At 37.3% G+C, this 18,047-nt stretch overlaps 1 protein-coding gene across 1 annotated transcript; it reads left to right on the forward strand.

Annotated features, from left to right (window-relative positions):
• Positions 1–16,255, forward strand: LOC149797039 (small ribosomal subunit protein uS3). The gene is made up of 6 exons (XM_089961702.1): positions 1–92; positions 3,272–3,496; positions 5,801–5,895; positions 8,291–8,478; positions 10,018–10,223; positions 16,182–16,255. The coding sequence occupies exons 1-5, from the start codon at positions 63–65 to the stop codon at positions 10,221–10,223; spliced, it is 744 nt and encodes a 247-aa protein (XP_089817828.1). The 5' UTR covers positions 1–62; the 3' UTR covers positions 16,182–16,255.
• Positions 16,256–18,047: the final 1,792 nt, after the last annotated feature.

Below are 18,047 nucleotides of genomic sequence, written 5' to 3' on the forward strand. Positions count from 1 at the left end.
ATTTTTTCCCATAGTTCTATGGGAACAAGGTATGGAACTTCCTTTTCCTGTAGCTAGCCAAAATGGCGACTCAAATTAGCAAGAAGCGCAAGGTTTATACTTGATTATTTTCTTTCTTTATACGCATTTAAGAAACAAAAGGTTACTGATTGGTAGATAAGCAAATAAACTATCGCTATGAGAAATGAGACATATGTTATAGTTGTTGCTGAAAAGATGTTTAGAGATTTCGATTCTCAACCTAGGACACGTACATGTGATTTCATCGAATGTTTTGCAGATTTGAACGCATGCGGCTCACAGAATAAGTTGCCTGACCTGTTTGCCTTGCGCTGCTTGTTGGACCGCTACTATTTAAGGTTTTACAAAAATCAGTAATCTTCATTGCGTTCGTCTTTCGCAAGTTTTTGCATGCCGGAAATCATTTGTATGCATGATCTGTAAGATTGCTGCTGTAAATATACATTCTGCGTAATTTAATGATGTACCACAATCGTGTGTGCCTGTCCACATTATAAGTAGTTGGTTGAAATATTTATAATTGTAGACTTGGGGTGGGGGAGGGGAATCCACATCTCCACTACCTATGGCTGCAACAAGTCTCATTTTAATTCGCGTGTTTCTTTTAGGCATGGTTTAGTCCTAAAGTGTAAGAAGTTCACATGTTGTTTGGGTGCAACATCTATCTTCCAGCATAATCGCTGTTTTATAGGATTATCTCCATCTGGGACAGTGGAACCAGAGGCTAACTTTTCATGCATATATTGCACACTTGGGAGCCAATATTGTTACTCATCCATAGTCTAATTGTTGTAGTCCAACATTCTTATTCCACTGTCTTTTCTCTGATGGAATAAAAGCCTGATGCAGGCATGTGGATGTGTTTTCAAGTTCCATTGACGTGCATTTCAGTTGGTAGTCTGAGTTTCCTCTGACCCTTGCCACCCTGTGTGTTATATTTGGACATTTATGTTGGGGTGGGTCCTACAATGTAAGACATAGGGCATGTTTTTGTTTAAATAATGGGCTTGTACAGCATGTTCCGATGTCGTGTCAGAATGAAAATATGACACTAGCAAATGGACGCACTTTTGTGTTCTGTTTACATACAGTTGAATTTGTTGCAATGCGACGATAGTCAAGGTATACTGAAGTATGTTTAAGTAGGTTCCAGCGTCGGATATGTTTCTTGAACAAAACTAAATGTTTCTTTACAGTTCCAATAGGCATAATATCATTTTATTTGTTTCATTAAAGAATAATATTTCAACTTAACCCGATTTCGACATTCCTGGCTTTCATTGCTTTCCAGCCAACTGGAATGTCCACTGTCTATTGAAAAGTTGGAATTCGATAGGTTAGTTGCTTACTAGCCAGCCTTGCAACTTGAACGGTCTGTTTTCGCGATATACCTGCATGAAGTCGATAGGAATATGATTTATTTTCTCAAAACTTGCAAGCATAGCATTCATCATGTCTTTACTCCACTTACTCCACTGACAAACAAGAAGAAAATACATCGTTGCTGAAATTTGACCCGGATCTCGCAATTTGCATTCTGAGTCACATGACTACAAATCTCACAACCTACATGTCAGTGATATCAGGGGTCAACTAATCATGTGATATCAACGATTAACAAATTTCCAAAGTTGTACGTAGAAATGGGAAATATTATCTAGAAGTTACTTAATGTTTGTCAATAAATATTATACACTTAATTTTCAACATATTTTTTCTGAGAAAAACTATCAGAAACCTGTTGGTATTGCAGCAGGGTGGAGAATACCATTTTGAACAAGTACCCAGCTTGTATCAGCAATGTTTTTGTTGGTGACATGTGCAATCAGCTCAGTGAATTTGGTGTTCTTTAAGTTGCTGCAACATTTACAGATTTCCAATCGTCATTTTCAGAATAAATATTTTGAGAAGATTATGTGACTTTCATTTATATGTTCAATTTGTTTTCCAACAGCAACATTAGAAACGGTTTACTGATGAAATCACATGACTATACGACTTCTGATCTCGTTGATTTGTTGGTTGCGATATTTGTGTAGTCATGTGACTTGGAATGCAAATGGTGAGATATAGGTCAAATTTCAGCAATGAAGTACTTTATTCTCGTCTGTCAGCAGCTTAAAGATATAACGAATGATATGCTCATGAAATCTTATTCCTATCGATTTCATGCAGGTATAATCAGACATGATTTTTCTGTTTTAAATTGGAATTCTGCTTTTCTCCTGACTTGAATCAGATTTTTCTTGATATAGTCCATTTTTTTATATCATCACCAATCCAGTTTTTTAAAAACTGTCCGCTCCCATTCTGCAGTGACCCTTGTAAATTATTTGTTCCATATATTAGTTAGCACACGACTCTTGTAAAGAGTATCCTGATTGGTCAAAGGTTTAAATTCATCCAATGAATCTTCATATGATGGAAACTGAGTTGTTCAATTTTTATAAGAAAACTGAATGCTAGAGGACTGGCATTTTGTAATCTGCTGTACAGTCATGGTTGTAAGAATTTGGAATAGCACCTACAAAAGAAGCTGCAAACAGAAAAATTTAAGCTCAGAAGGCATCTGGTTAAAGTGCAGTTAATTACTATAAGAAGAAAGATTTCTTGCATGAGAGAATAGATGTAGTCCTCTGTCAGAATAGGAGCGTTGCATGTTGCCAACAGTAGCCCAGAAATGCTGAAGTAGTGTTACGTTTCTTAGATGAAAGAAAAGAAAATCACACCAATGTTGACAATAGCAGTTAGATAGCTTTGTTTCAGCAACATTACTATCAGGATTTTTTTCTTACATTGTGGAACATTTAATTTAGAAAAATGGCCAAATATGATTTGAATTCATGTCCCAACAGGAGAAAAAATATCAGTATGAAAACAAAAGTATTCAGAATTTGGATTTCACATGTGATTGAACTAGGATCTTCAGACTACATGCATTTAATTTTATAAACCTGTTCTGTATCTTGTTAACTAATGTGCTACATTGGTCTGCTGATAACGTGCATACTTTGGCTAATTGAGATGTTGGGTATCTATGTGAACCAACCTGCATATTCTGTCTTTGTTGAGTTTGTTTTGCTTTTAAACGGGTGCCATTATAATATTGTCAGCTTTAAATAAAAATAAATCTGCATCTTTGGTATTGTTATAAGCTTTAGAGCAATTAATAAACAGGTTTATTCCATTCTTAAGAAAAGCTCAAAGTGATTGCTACACAGTAATTGTTTTCAATTGTTTCATTCACAAGTTTGTGGCAGATGGAGTGTTTAAAGCAGAGCTTAACAATTTCCTGACCCGTGAGTTAGCAGAAGATGGCTACAGTGGTGTGGAGGTGCGAGTTACTCCAACTAGAACAGAAATCATCATTTTGGCTACAAGAACTCAGAATGTACTTGGAGAAAAGGGTCGTCGCATCAGAGAACTCACCTCTGTTGTTCAAAAGAGATTCAACTTCCCAGAAGGCACAGTTGAGGTATCGTTATCCTTTTTTTATCTATAGGATATACATATGTGCATAAAGATAACCAATCATAATCTCTTAAGTCCAGATCTGACATAACTGGATAGTTCCAGATCACCAAAATGTAAAAGTCATTGAGTGTACTTTAATTCTTGTAATGTTGATTTCTAAAACTGCCTCGTGTTATAGGTCATGACATGAATTGATGCCTGCAATATATGTGCACAAGCCTAGGAGACTAGCGTTGGTTCAAAACTTGCTTATGATCTTTAATGAATCTTTGACAGTTATGTGAATATATGCTGGGTATGTGTCTAATATATTTATAAAGATAGATTTCAGTGCTCACCAAATCAGATAGTCCGGCACCCTTATAATTTCACATCTGGCCCATCCTATATTCTAGAAGAGGTTGCTTTGGGCTTGTCAACAACAAAAATTTTGCCAGATAATTTTTTTATCATGCTGATGAAATGTGGAAATCTATTTTCTAGATGTTGACATAACTGCATAACATGGCACAATCTGATTAAAATCAGATCACCACTGTCCTTTGTGAAGTGGGGACCTGATTTTAATCAAATTGTAACACAGTGTGTCATGCTAAAAGCATGGTTTTGCATTCCCAAATCCCCTGATATGGTAGTGTTATGATAAAATACATCTTTCAGTAATCTTTGAAAAATAGAAGAAAAAAACACCACTTTTAAAAGATTCCTGTTACATGTAGCATGTATAAACGGTAAATAGTCACAATTTGGAGCTGGTGTAAAACCATTCTTTGTTTAATTTAAATAATGGCAAAGAAGTCTGGTATAAACCACCATTTCACATATTACTTAATTGGCTGACAACAGTTAATGTGATTTGTTTGAAGACTGCAATGGGCAGGCCAAATGTGCAAATTTGAATCTGCATGATCAGGATATGGAACAACCCAATATAACTAATTAAAAAAAGATGTTAGATGTCTGTAGAGAACAAAAGCTGTTACATATTACTGTGAACGAGAATGTAAAAGCTATATTTATTGAACATTTTAGACAAGTTTGTGAACAGCGGCAATGTTTCTTTGAAGTCATATTTTACTGCATATATAAAATGCAAAGCATGATTATTTAAATTGTGAGAAGAGTGTTCAAGTGATTAATTTTTTAAAGCCAATTTAGGGAGCAATTAGCTATCAGCACAGCCCAACAAAAAAAAATTTCAGAACTCCTAGTTGATGTAGTTTTACTTTGTGAAACATGCCATCAGAAGGGGAGGGGGCACTTAATTCTAAGGACATACTACAAAACATTGACATACATCACCTTGTTTCTTCCCAGGATTCACTCAGAGATTCCAGTAGAGAAATTTGAATACAAGGACCATCCAGTCTATAATGAGTGTAGCGTACACTAATAATACTTGCATTACCTTCAGATCCCCTATTAAACCCTATTGAATTTATATTTGAATTGTAGCAACTGCAAAGTTGTGTGACAAATAATATTATAGAAGACGAAGTATTGGGCATATGGAAATTGGAGTGGGGGCTTCTGGAATTACAGGCAGGGCTTGTGACTTTTCCTATACTTTGTAAGAGCTTATATCACTGAAAGATGGTAAATCTTGAGCGTGTGAAAGAAAGTAAATAAAATAGCAATGAATGTACAGTTAGAAAATGATCAGGAGGAATGAGATTTGATTTTTAAAAAAAAGTAATTAAGCAAAATCTGCATCAAATGTTTTTATGAATAAATGGGATACAAGTGAAGCTAAGCACAATATGCTGTGTATTTACTGTGCACTCCAAAATAGATCTCCCGATAAATGTAATTGACCAGTGAATTGTGAAATCATCGAACTTTAGTTTATTTTGTGCTGGAGAATTTAGAAATCTACACTAGGACAGTAAATATTAAAATGTGTTAATTTATAAGTTTTTTTAGATGGTAATTGAACCAGAGCTTGTCATTGCTATGTGACATGTGGCAATCTTACATTTTTTGTTTACAAGTGTTGGGCACTGAAAACATTATATTTGTTATGTGCATATAAGTCTTGAAACATAAAAAATTGTGATATATTTTTCCTATCCCAGCTTACAGTCATTATGATAACACCCAAGCTGACATAGTGCAGACAACTGAACCACTTCTTCCTGATAACACAGTAATCTCTCTTTCAGGCAAACTTAATTGACATTGTAAAGTTACTTCAAGATGGCAATAGTAGTAAATTATAAGGTTTTTCTTTTACATGATGTACATTTCTTAATTGTATTCACCTTTTTTATGTTGTATTTCATGTACTGAGAACTTTGTATTACAGTTGTATGCTGAAAAGGTAGCAACTAGGGGTTTGTGTGCTATTGCTCAGTGTGAGTCTCTCCGTTACAAGCTGATTGGAGGACTGGCAGTCAGAAGGTAAATTTTACTTACCTGTGCTAACCTGGCGTAGAAATGTTGATTTTAAAAAAAATAATAATAATAAAATCCTTATGCTTGTAATATAAAATTTGTGACAAATTTTGTATGCTACATTGGGCTTTGCCCCCTTGAGCACACCATTTTAATTTTAAATACATGCAGCTTAAAGCCATTAATTGCAATTTTGGGTTTTAAAAAATAGTTATTTAATGTGTAGCTTGATTAGAGGCATGTATAGCCTTCCTTGAGCCAAGGACTTGTATGATTTCATGGGCAGGACAGTGTTCAGGACTTGCAAGTTTCCCCTCTACTCCTTAACAACATGGAGGATTGCCATGAAACTTGGCACACCCAGTCATCCAGTTGGCCCTAAATGAGGGGGCCTTCTGGAAAGTCGTCTTCTTGTTAATCCTACTGAATGTCAAAATGTGCTTTTCAATATAAAAAAATTCTTAGTGTCTAGTTGGTGATAAATGTAGATCTTTCATACATATCTACATTAACCTATGACATGAAACCATGCGGACAGATGAGGTGTGAGTGCTTTTAAAGGCATTTTCAATTAAGAAAACATTCGTAGTGTCTTGTTGGTCCTAAATAAAGATGGTGTTAATGGCAGTCTTTCTTACATATCCACATTGATAGAACCTGTGATCTGAAGCCACTCAGATGAGGTACAAGTGCTCTGTAAAAGCAAGCATCTTGGACCACTTTGTTACATGCAGTCCTGGGGCTGACATGAGGTCCAATATGTCTGCCATGGCAGCCATATTGAACATCTTATTAATCTTATTGAATGAATGGGCATGTCACTATAGGGTTTTCACTAAAAGACTGCTTGTGATATCTAGCTAGAAGACTTCTTATGAAGTTCAGTTGGTCATCTATGAAAAAAGTGCTGAACTGACCAATATGGCCACCACATCATACATCTGGAAATCTTGGTTATTGCTACTCCTCCTCAATGGAATATCATATCTTGAAAATATCGTAATCAACTATTTATTGTGCAGCACAGCAGCAAATTTGAAAATCTTGTTCTTGCTGAAGACTATCAGAAATGGTTTAAACACACAACATTGCAACAGAAGAAATGGTCTTTTCTTGAATTTCTGTAAATGCTTTTCACCCACTAGAGTGGCAGTCCTTTCAAAGGATTCTTATTTTCTCTACCAGGAGAACTTATGAAATTGTCTGTCACTTGTTCATTCATCAAGTTCCTAAACTATTTGGAGGATTGCCATGAAACTTGACCCCCACAGTCATCCAATAGACTGATTTGTCTTGAAGAAAACCTGTGCCAACTGATATCCACTATGGCTGTCACATTGGTCATCTTTAATTTTTTTATCACCACTCTGAAATGGATGTTCACCAAAAGACTTGATGATATCCAGTTGGTCCTAAATGAAAGTGGTGCTGATTGTAAGTATTGCCACCAAAGCAGTCAGCTTGAAAATTTTGTTGTGGCTACTCCTGGATGGAAATTCGTATTATTAGCCTGGATCGTTCACATGAATACTTATTATGTCAAGTTGGTCCTAAGTGAAAATGGTCGTGATTGGACATCCAGCATGGCTGCCACAGCATTCATCTTAAAAATCGGGTCGCTACTTTTCCTGAATTGATGTCCATATGAGCAAGGGGTGCACTAGAAGACTTGTGTGCTGTTGGTCCTAAACAAAATGGTGCCAATCTGATGTCCAGTATGGCCACCACAGCAATGATCTTTTAAAATCTTGTTATCGGTACTCCTGAACAGAAGCAGAAAACTTATGATATCTACTTGTTCCTAATTCTTCTCCAGTGAAATGCTTTTGCTGGGGTATTTTGCAATGCAAGATTTATTTTTGCATGTAAGAGTTTATTTAGGACCAAAATCTGGCCATTGCAGGTTAGACAACATATTTTTGATCCAATGAAATGGTAAATACTTCAACCCGTTGCATTGATTGCGCTTTCAAGACCAGCATAATTTGCATGGTTAATGAAGTTGTGGGAAAATGTGCAAACATTTTTGTGCCTTACATAGTAATTCACTTTTTGATAGAGACCATAACATCTACATATTGAAAAGAAAATGAACTGCCTAAATTTACATTAATTTTATTCTCATTTTTTTTGTGTGTCAGCACATTTATAATTATGATGAAAAAACTATTATGCAGAAAGAGATCAAATGTGGTACAAGAAACTAGGAGAATTTTATTAAATTTATCAATTAAACAACAAGATATGCTTCTCAGATGATGTTATTTTTCTTATAAGATATACTTTTTCTGTTGTGACTTAAATTTACTAAAAAGGACTGAGCAAATTGTAACATTTGGTCCTTCATTTTCTTGAGTAATTCATATGTACATATAAAACAGTATTTGTTTCAATAATACAGAGCCTGCTATGGAGTCCTGAGATTCATCATGGAGAGTGGTGCCAGGGGCTGTGAGGTAGTGGTGTCTGGCAAGCTAAGGGGACAGAGAGCCAAATCCATGAAGTTTGTGGATGGCCTTATGATACACAGTGGAGATCCCATCAATGACTATGTTGACACTGCAGTGAGACACGTTTTGCTCAGGCAGGGTGAGAAATCTATTATATGTCAGAATGGAACTAAGTTCAGAATCAAGAGGTAGCTTAGTTTGCTTTGAAATAATCTGGAAGTCCAGGCTTTAATTTAGAAGCCCAGAAAAGGACTTGGATATAAATCTATCAACTGTGAAGTTTCATTTTCAACTTTTACGACTCATTAATAATTAATCTCTTGTGGAATATTTATTTATTTTTTATTTTTACTGGTCATAGGTCATAGACAAGTAAAGCTTATGCAGCAACCATATGTCCAGCATACATTAGCAAAACGATACTTTCTGGTTGCAATTTTGTACTTTCTGTGCATACTTCCTGTGTTCGCCCATACAGATATGAAGCTGTAGTTTTAAGTTGAGCTGTTTAATACAAGAGTGAATTTTGATGTAAATGAAAATGCAAGAGAGTGTATCACTGATACTGGAACATGAATCATGGATTTTTTTGTGTCACCGTTCTTAAAAATAGGTGTCAGTTGTGCAATTTTAAGTCGGTCATGATATCCATTTGTTGTAGTACTGATGCTGATTATATGGGTAATTGACTTCGTGCAAACAGTTTAAATGAATTGGGTCCAGTCCCAGCTAATCTTGTAGCATGTCCAGTTCTGTCAAATCCTGTAGCCTTGTTCACATTTAGGTTTTCCAATGTTTTGTAAACTTCATGCTTTGTAAGATAGTTCAATGTAAATGTTTATATTTTGTAGTTTCTCCTTCAGTGATAGGCGGATATTATCCTGCTACCTTGTGAATACAGCCCTACCAAAAAACAAAAACCATCTTTTTCAATCTCAGAGACAATTCCCGTTACCTCCCCATGCTACCACCAGGTGTTGCTAGTTTTATTAAGCATTGCAGCTGTACTTATAACCTCGGACATCCAGGTCATCTTGGTGCAAAATTGGACCATGCAACTTTGGATTTATATATTGGATCTCCTTTAGAAATGCTGAATCAAGGTTTTCACTTTTCTTTGAAATTTATCAGAGGTACTGCTAACATTCAGAATTAATTTACAATATCCTGCATAGAAGTCACTTTATGACCTTTATATTCGATGTTAATGGGAAAATTGGGTGACTTGTTGGAATTGAGCTTATATTCATGCATTACTTGATTTTTATTTTCTTCATTGGGTTCTTTACGGTGAGTCTGTTTGGCTATTCGACTAATTTCTGTATGTGCATTCCCTCCCATTTCCTGTCGTGTTCCAAGTTTGTGAAAAATATTGTCTTGTGCATAGCATTAATGTGTTCTTACTACATGAACCTGCTTGGTGAAATGGTCAACTGTTATCTTAAGACACTTGTGCAACAGCTAGCCTGGTGAAATGGTCAGCTGTTATTTTAAGACGGTTGTGCAACATCTAACCTTGGTGAAATGGTCAACTGTTATCTTAAGATAGTTGTGCAACATCTAGCCTTGGTGAAATGGTCAACTGTTTTCTTAAGACAGTTGTGCAACATCTAGCCTAGTAGTAGTGCCTTATAATCATTTGTCTTGTTTAAGTTCACTATTATTAAATCTTTGGCAGGTGTTTTGGGTATCAAGGTGAAGATTATGTTGCCACATGACCCGACTGGTAAGATTGGCCCTAAGAGGCCCTTACCTGACCATGTGAGCATCGTGGAACCTAAGGATGAGCCGCTGCCTACCCAGCCCTACAGTGAACAGAAGGGGGCCAAGCCTGACCAACAGCAACAGCAGCAGCCAGCGCCGCAACAACAGATTCCAGCATAGGTGAGTGATTTTGGGTTGGGATAGGCTTATAAAGAGGAATGCCTTCCTACCTGTTATGTACAGAAGGGAGATCAGCCTGAGTCGAAGAGGGGTAAGATAAGTGATGTCAAAAACCAAATAAATTTAATGAAGCCTTTATTAGAAATTGGCAACTGTATAAAATGATTCAGATTGCCATCAGTTGAATGAAACCTGCAATCTGATTAAAATCCGATCACCATTGTCCAACGTGAAGATCTAACAGCAACCAACTTAGGGGTCATGTTCTGGTAACCTGTGTTTTGTCAGCCAGTCAGATGGAGTCGTGTACCTTTCTGTTGTCACCATTGGTTGCTGTCAGATCTTCACGTGGGAGTGGAGATGAGATTTTAATCAGATTGCTTAAAATGTAGCAGTAAATCATTTTAAATACTTTCTAAGTGGACATGAATAACCAAATGCTTTTACCTACTGGACATCAACATCAAGCCTGTATGTAGAAATTATCATTTGGAAGGTTCAAGTACAGAACAACCCCTGATTTCAGTCCAACTCCTGCATCACAACTCACATATGGAATATTCCTCTTTTTAAACACATGGTTCTATACTTTGCCTTCATTTGCAATTTAAAAAACTTGTTTTTGTCATTTCATGGACATGATTTTTCTCCCTTTTAAAGCGGTATTGCGCTTTTCTCCTGACTTGAATCAGATTTTGCTTGATATAGTCTTTTTTTTTATATCATCTCCGATCTGGTTTTTAAAAATGTTCCGTCCGGTCACATTCCATAATGACCCTTATAAATAATTTGTTCCATATATTAGTTAGTACATGACTCTAGTAAAGAGTTTTCTGATTGGTCAAAGGTTTAAATTCATCAAATGAATCTTGTAATGGAAACGGATGGCAATGGAAAGAAGAAGCATGCTTGCAAAACATGGGAGCCCCGAGTTGTTGAGAGAGACCATAACACAAAAAGTTTAGATAAAGGTTTAAAAAAGATATTGATTTGGGAATGGATGGAGTGAAAAGTTGATGGAAATTTAGTTGTTTGGTTTATCAGAAAACTGAATGCTAGAGGACTGGCATTTTGAGACCTCTGCAAGAAAGATTTGAATTACAGTAATTGCAGTTGGAAGAGTTTGGAACAGCACCTGCAAAAGAAGCTGCATACGGAAAAATTGAAGCCCAGAAGGCATCTGGGAAAAGTGCAGTTAATTACTATACGAAGGAAGATTTCTTGCATGAGAGAACAGATGTAGCCCTCTATCAGACTATGTGCATTGCATATCGCCAATACAAGCACCAGCTTGAAAGGAAAAAGGCTCTCATTGAGAAGGAAAAGAAACAATTGCACATTGATTCAAAAAAGTCAGTGGTGACAAAAAGAAGACTTGAGAAATCTTTGACAAAGCCACAAAAAGAGCTTAACTGTCATAACAATAGGTTGTGTTCACTGGAGAAAAAGACAAGTTGATGTATGGGATTATTTGTATGTAGTTGATGTACTTGGGTGTTTATTTTACAGATTTTTTTTGAAAAGAGAGAGGTATAATATAATTGCTGCAAAAATTGAGAAATTATTGTGACTTAATTACGATGTGAACACTGATATGCACATGAAATAACTTAAGCATCAATAGTATTGGAGAACAATTTCATGTGACAATAAATATTGTGAAATTATTAAAGTCAAATTGAACATTTTTGGTAAGTTCATTAGTTTCTCAAATGATTATTTTGGTTTATTTTATGATCATAAGTTACACCAGGAATAGTTTTTTATGAGTGTAAAATGCATTTTTGGCCGGGGGTGTTCGGCTGTACATTTAGAGGGTTTTGTGAGACTCATTTAGCAAGGGGTGCTTCAGTTAATCATATCCCCTTGCTTTGTCTTGTTGTGGTGCTTTTTTAAGTATCATTTACCCTTTTTCACATCTTTTTGGGGATCTATTTTTCTCAACCAGAATATTATGTCTCATTATTGGGAAAGTGGGGGCACAAAAAAGTCCTGTGGGATACAAACCATACCTTTTTAGCGAGCACAGGGTGTGCATGCATGTATGGATGTCTGTCCAATTTGTTCTTTGTTCTGTGGAGGTTTATGACTTGGGTGAAAGTTGCTACCTTGCATGGGGAAGAAAAAGGCCCCTCCTTCTCATCTTCATTGGCTGCTCCCAGGAGGAGGCAGGATCTCTTCCCCCTTTAAGAAAAATAGTGCTGACAAAGACCTATCCAGCATCTCTCCTAAGGCAGAAAAAACATGAGAGAGCAAGTTAACCTTCTGGTGCTCTTTCAATCTCAGGTAGGTTCTTGCTGAGAGGGAAACATGGCAATTTCACTCTAACATAACTGATTTGGGCTCTTCCATCAGATCCTCGTCTGCTGCCTGCTCCATTCTCAGTTTAGGGACATTAATTGGGTTGGTTCCCCCTCTACCAATTATAGTCCATACATGATCTTGATCTCCCCACTCCCAATGGCACCATGGATGGCCTTCCTTTGGCTTCATAGGAGAGTAGTCACTATTCCAAAACCCTGTCCTGTCCCTTTGGCCTGGGCATGCAGAAAGGAGAGGGACAACCAATTTTTGACCAGACATGTTGGGAAAATCTAATTGTAAGGTCAGTCCCATCTCTCTCTCTCCTCCCCCCCTCCCTCCCCTCCGAGAGATGCTAAGATGGACAGACTTGCTTCACCTTAGGAGCAGGTGCAGTACAATGTAATTCTGTGTTGGTGAACTCAAGTTTGCTGAGGAATTGGTAGATACAGTCCCTCACTTGCCACTGGGATCTCCAGCCCACTCCCACCTGTTGAATCGGGTGTTGGAGGAGGAAATCGAGGTGTTAAATAATATTGTCACCTCCTTCCTGACTTGTGTCCATAAATTGTAGCGCTCAGAGGATGGAAAGATTCAGCAGCAGTATCATGTCCATACAATCAATTGCTCCTGTGTTTCACAATGTCCAGGTTGCTTACACAGGATTTTCCATTTACACAAGTTTGCCACACAGCAGAAGTGGTGGTCTGCTTTCTCTTCTACTCTTCCACTGCTGGTTTCTTTTTCTAGGTGTGGAGTCCACCTGTTAGCTTGATCCAATAAATCCCAACCCACAGAATATTGAGGCCTGAGGCATCACAAGTGGGGATATTAGCAGGGACTTGGCCTTGCTTTCCTTAGCATCACAGGATTAGAGGGACTAACAATGCCGATCCCTAGCAGCACATCCTGACCAATCCCCTGCAGTGTCTCCCTCCTCCCATTATCCCATTAGGAGAATATCAAATGTACTTTTGAAGGGGTTGGTCTAGGCGTCATAGATGACCAGTCCACACTGGCTTTTACGGGAAGAGGTACACGCGCTTCTGCAGAATGGCACAGTTTAGAAGGTGGAAAAATAGCAATCTCCAGGTTTCTTTTCCCAGGTATTTAATATTTAAAAGAAACAAACCCCACCCACCCGCACCCACCTCAAAAACACAAAGGCAGAAAGTTAAGCTCATTACTGACTTGCTGCCTTAAGCAGATGTCCATGAAGAACAGTACCAGATGGAGACTACCACAACCACCATGGCTTGGAATGCCACAAGGAGCAGAGATGGGGCTGTTTCTGTTATATAATTGGGATATGCGTCTTCACATTCTAATCTTCCCTACACAAAGAAAATGCCTCCTGTTTTGTCTCCACTAGGATGTATTTAATTTCAAGCTCTTCTGTTTGGTGTAGCCAGAGCTGTAGAGCTTTTACTTTGGAGATGGGAGTAGTAGTGTCTCACTTGAGATCTTCAGGGGTACCCATCTTCCATTATTTTGACAACTGATTTATGTACAACATCCTTTGAGATTCTCTTATGAAGGATATATCCCACTGTTGGTCCACAATGTTTATGTCTTGTTTTGAACCTAAAGCAGTCAAATCTCGTCCCATCTCAGGAATTTATTTACAGAGGGATGTTTCCTCACCATTCTGTGAATAAGATGAAAAAAACCCGTGTTGTATTGACAATTCTGTGGTAAATACATCATCAGCTCACCTCTGCCTCACTCTCCTGAGGAAATTGAACTTGGTGGCAGACTTTTGCTCCCCAATGAGGATGTTACCTGCACCCTCTTTAATTCCTGCTTCTATTAGACAGGAGGCCACATGAGGATTGTCTATCAGCTCAGATCCCAAGGGTTCCAGTTTTCACCACCACCAGAGTTGGTGGTGAAATTAGGACCAGCTTATGACTGATGTCCGATTTCATGCCCCTGAACCTCACTTCTTTCTGTACACTGCATCATTATTAAATTTGGGATCCCATCTTGAGCTAGAGGGCATGGTTCTAAGGGATCTTGGACTTTCGAAGAAACAATGCCGCAAGTATTTCTAACTCATGAGTACATGAACTATTCAGGGTGCCATTGCATGATGGCCACCTGAGACAAAACATCAGAAGTAGCACACCTCAGGTCGCAGGGAGGTACACATGCTCTTCTAGCATGGTGGTCTTTAACCTCCTCTGATTGGCTGCATTGTTCTGGGTCTGCCAAATTCTGGTCAAGAATATCCTGGTGGACATTCTGTGCAGAAGGGGATAGTAAGGACCTCATGAAATGGTTTTGCACCAAGTGGTTGCAGAGTCACCTTTCCTACTTGGAGGGAGACCGTCTGTGAACTTGTATGTGACAAGAATGAACACCAAGCTCCCTTTCTTTGTTGCCGCTATCCTAAATCAGATGGCCTGGGTAGTGGACACTTTTAGTTTGAAGTTGGAATACATATTTGTGTACACCTTTCGTTGATTGAGAATGATTCCTCAGGTGCTTCACCAGGTCAGGATCTCCACTGCTTGGCTCATCATTGTAGTCCACCTTTGGCCTCACCAACGTGGTTTAGTGATTTTTTTACCCATTGGTAGATGAGTAGTGTAGAAAAACAAATTACAGTGATGTAATACTTCCCTGCTACTGCAGAGATTTCCCCTTTCCCACCCTTCTCTTCTGTACTGTGTACTCTAGGTACGAGTTATAGAAGGATGTTGTTATGTTGACCGTAATTAAGGGGTCAGACAGAGATATTTTTCAATTCTGGCCTGCGAGTAGAAATTGGAGAAGGGAATAATTAGCTTGGACTGAGGATTGGAGTTGATAAAGAAATTTTAATCCATACAAAGAGTTAAGTAGTCAGAGTATTCTTACTGCTGTATGTTCCTTAGATGCCAAATTTTGTTACTTTGATAATTACTGCTATTATTACTGAACCTAACAGCAGAGAAGTATTGTATTCAGCTCAGGTCAGCATGACATCTGGTCACCAGATGGTAAATTGTATTTTAGTCTTTGTGCTTCTCTAAATATGCTTAACCAGATATGAGACTGGGGAACAAGTTGATTCACTGTCAAGCTCACCTTTGTAAATACTGACGTCACAACTGCAAACTGCCAATGGAGGAACAAGTTGCAAAAAGCAAGCAGTTTGACTAAATGAATAGTGGAAGAGTCCTTTGATCACAAGAAATTTGTTGTTAGAAAGATTCAGATAAACCATGTCAATATACATTTAATTGCATTGAGTGGCAAAACACAATCAAAAGACGTGGAAGGATAGTTACAGCCCTTATTATGCCCAGGATTTTCTCATGGTGGGTTTTTGCAGTACAATTAATGATTATTCATAATTTGTAAAAAAAATAACATTGATATTAGTTTTATAGCCATATAATATTCCTGTGATTTTTAAATAAAAATATTTAATATTTAAAATTAGTTATTCCTTTCATACTTTATATGTAGTCCTATGTGTGTGATCCTTCTCTAGAAAGACCATCCTTCTTGTACAGCCACTTTCCTGCAGCAGAAGGGTGGCCTTATAAGAAGGGGTCCACTTTGTGTGGAGCTACTTTTGTACGTCATTACATTTAATGTCTTAGATCACATTTGTACCACCATAGGGACTGATACATTTTCTTAACTTTTTTTCTTGTTCCATTTCAGATCTCTGGACAGCTAGAAGCATCTGCTTCTAAACCTTGTTGAGTAATGAAAAAAATATTAAAAAAATTAAGTAATTCAGTAGTTTGTCTTTTTTTCCTCCTGCATTTTGGGTAAATTTTGTCATTGCCTTATCATATTTTACTTGTATCATTGTCCAGAGATTAAATTTTTGAATCATTGAATTTATTTTAATGAAACTTGAGCTAATTATATGTTGTATATACATGGTGCCTCTCATACCATAGCCACAGCCCTATCTCAAGGTAAAGGTCACATCAAGGGAAATTGCAGTTTTTTAAATTAAACATGAACATGTTAAAAGACTGTTTTATTTTTTGGGAGTAGATGGAATTTTTTGGTAGAGATTTCTTGCTGCCAATAGTTTGAAAAAATATCCTTGCTCTGATTTTAATGGAAAAATAACTAGTTATATCTATTATATGGTTGTTGTTGTTGTAGGGTTTAACGCCATTTTTCAGCACAAGATAGGCTATACATGGCGGCCAGTATTAATGGTGGAGGAAGAACCCGGAAAGGACCACCGACCCACGAGAAGCTACTGGCAAGCTTTCTTACATAACCACATTAGCCGAATCCGAGACTCGAACCGACGCAGACAGAGGTGAGATGGCAGTGATCCATAACGGTGAGCGCTTTAGACCACTCGGCCACTCAGGGCCCCCTATTATATGGTAAACAACCAAACAGATCCCATGCATGGTTCATTGTAATTCACTAATCTCTGTCAATGTATAGGTTAACAGCTAAACTTAGTTTCATGACGTGAACCTTTTTTGTGTTGTTTGAACTGGTGTTAATTTTATATACCCTCAGTAAGGCTGTGTTGTATATATTCTCAGTAAGGCATATCTTATGTCTATTGTCAATTTTGCTTTTGCATCGCCACTTCTGTCTATAGTTGCCAAACTATGTGGATGGTTGAAGTGGGGAAGAACCAAATAGATTTTGGGTAGAAAGGGCAAGGTCAGTTGAATGAAGAAAAATGATCTCCAAATAATAACTGTCAAGTTATAAAAATGTGGATTTTTTTACACTTTGGGTTATAAAAAAAACCCTGTCCATTTCATGATCCTATGGTCAAGGTCATGTTAAATTATGAAGAATAGTTTCTGATCTACAATTCACCAGTTAACAGTTACTAATATTTATACATGGCTTGCACTTTGAATAAAAATGGAGCTTTTTGATTTTTGTGTCAAGGTCACCGAAAGAAGAGAAATAGATTCTGCACATGAGCTATACGTCACAGACCCGTACCAAACTTTGTGAATGGCGTGCACATGGGTATCAGTGTCACTGGAGTTGAAACGTCATGGTCTCTCAGATCTAAAAATAAGAATTGCTTTGCACCATTACATTAGTTCTACATCACAAACTTTCATGGATGAGAAACATTTCGATAATGATGAAGTTGAAAAAGGTCAAATGTCAAGATCATTGTCAATAATATATTGGATGCAAGATTGACAGCATTTCATTTAAAACAAAAACATCATTAGAAGACTTTGTGAAAACCATGTGATAATGACTAACCATGCTGGAGAGTTGTTGACAACAATTTCAATATAATTTCGTTTTGTATCATCATATTTGAGGTCCGACCCTTTTTTTCCAGATCAACAGAATATCACAATGTAACATCTGGTGAAACCTAATATGAGTTTTCACTTGAGAAGAGTATAAACAACAGTATTTTTATGATGGCTTTCATACTGGATGTTGGATGAGCATTTTAACTAAATACAGAGACAAATCTTTTAGTGAAATTCCCATGTTGATGCAATGGTCAAGGCAAAGTTGTGATAAGATTTTCAAGAAGGCCACATTAGTGGCTAAACTAGATGT

The sequence above is a fragment of the Sinohyriopsis cumingii genome, chromosome 6, assembly GCF_028554795.1.
Source record: "Sinohyriopsis cumingii isolate HCF-2022 chromosome 6, ASM2855479v2, whole genome shotgun sequence".
In the NCBI taxonomy this organism is placed as follows: Eukaryota; Metazoa; Mollusca; class Bivalvia; order Unionida; family Unionidae; genus Sinohyriopsis; species Sinohyriopsis cumingii.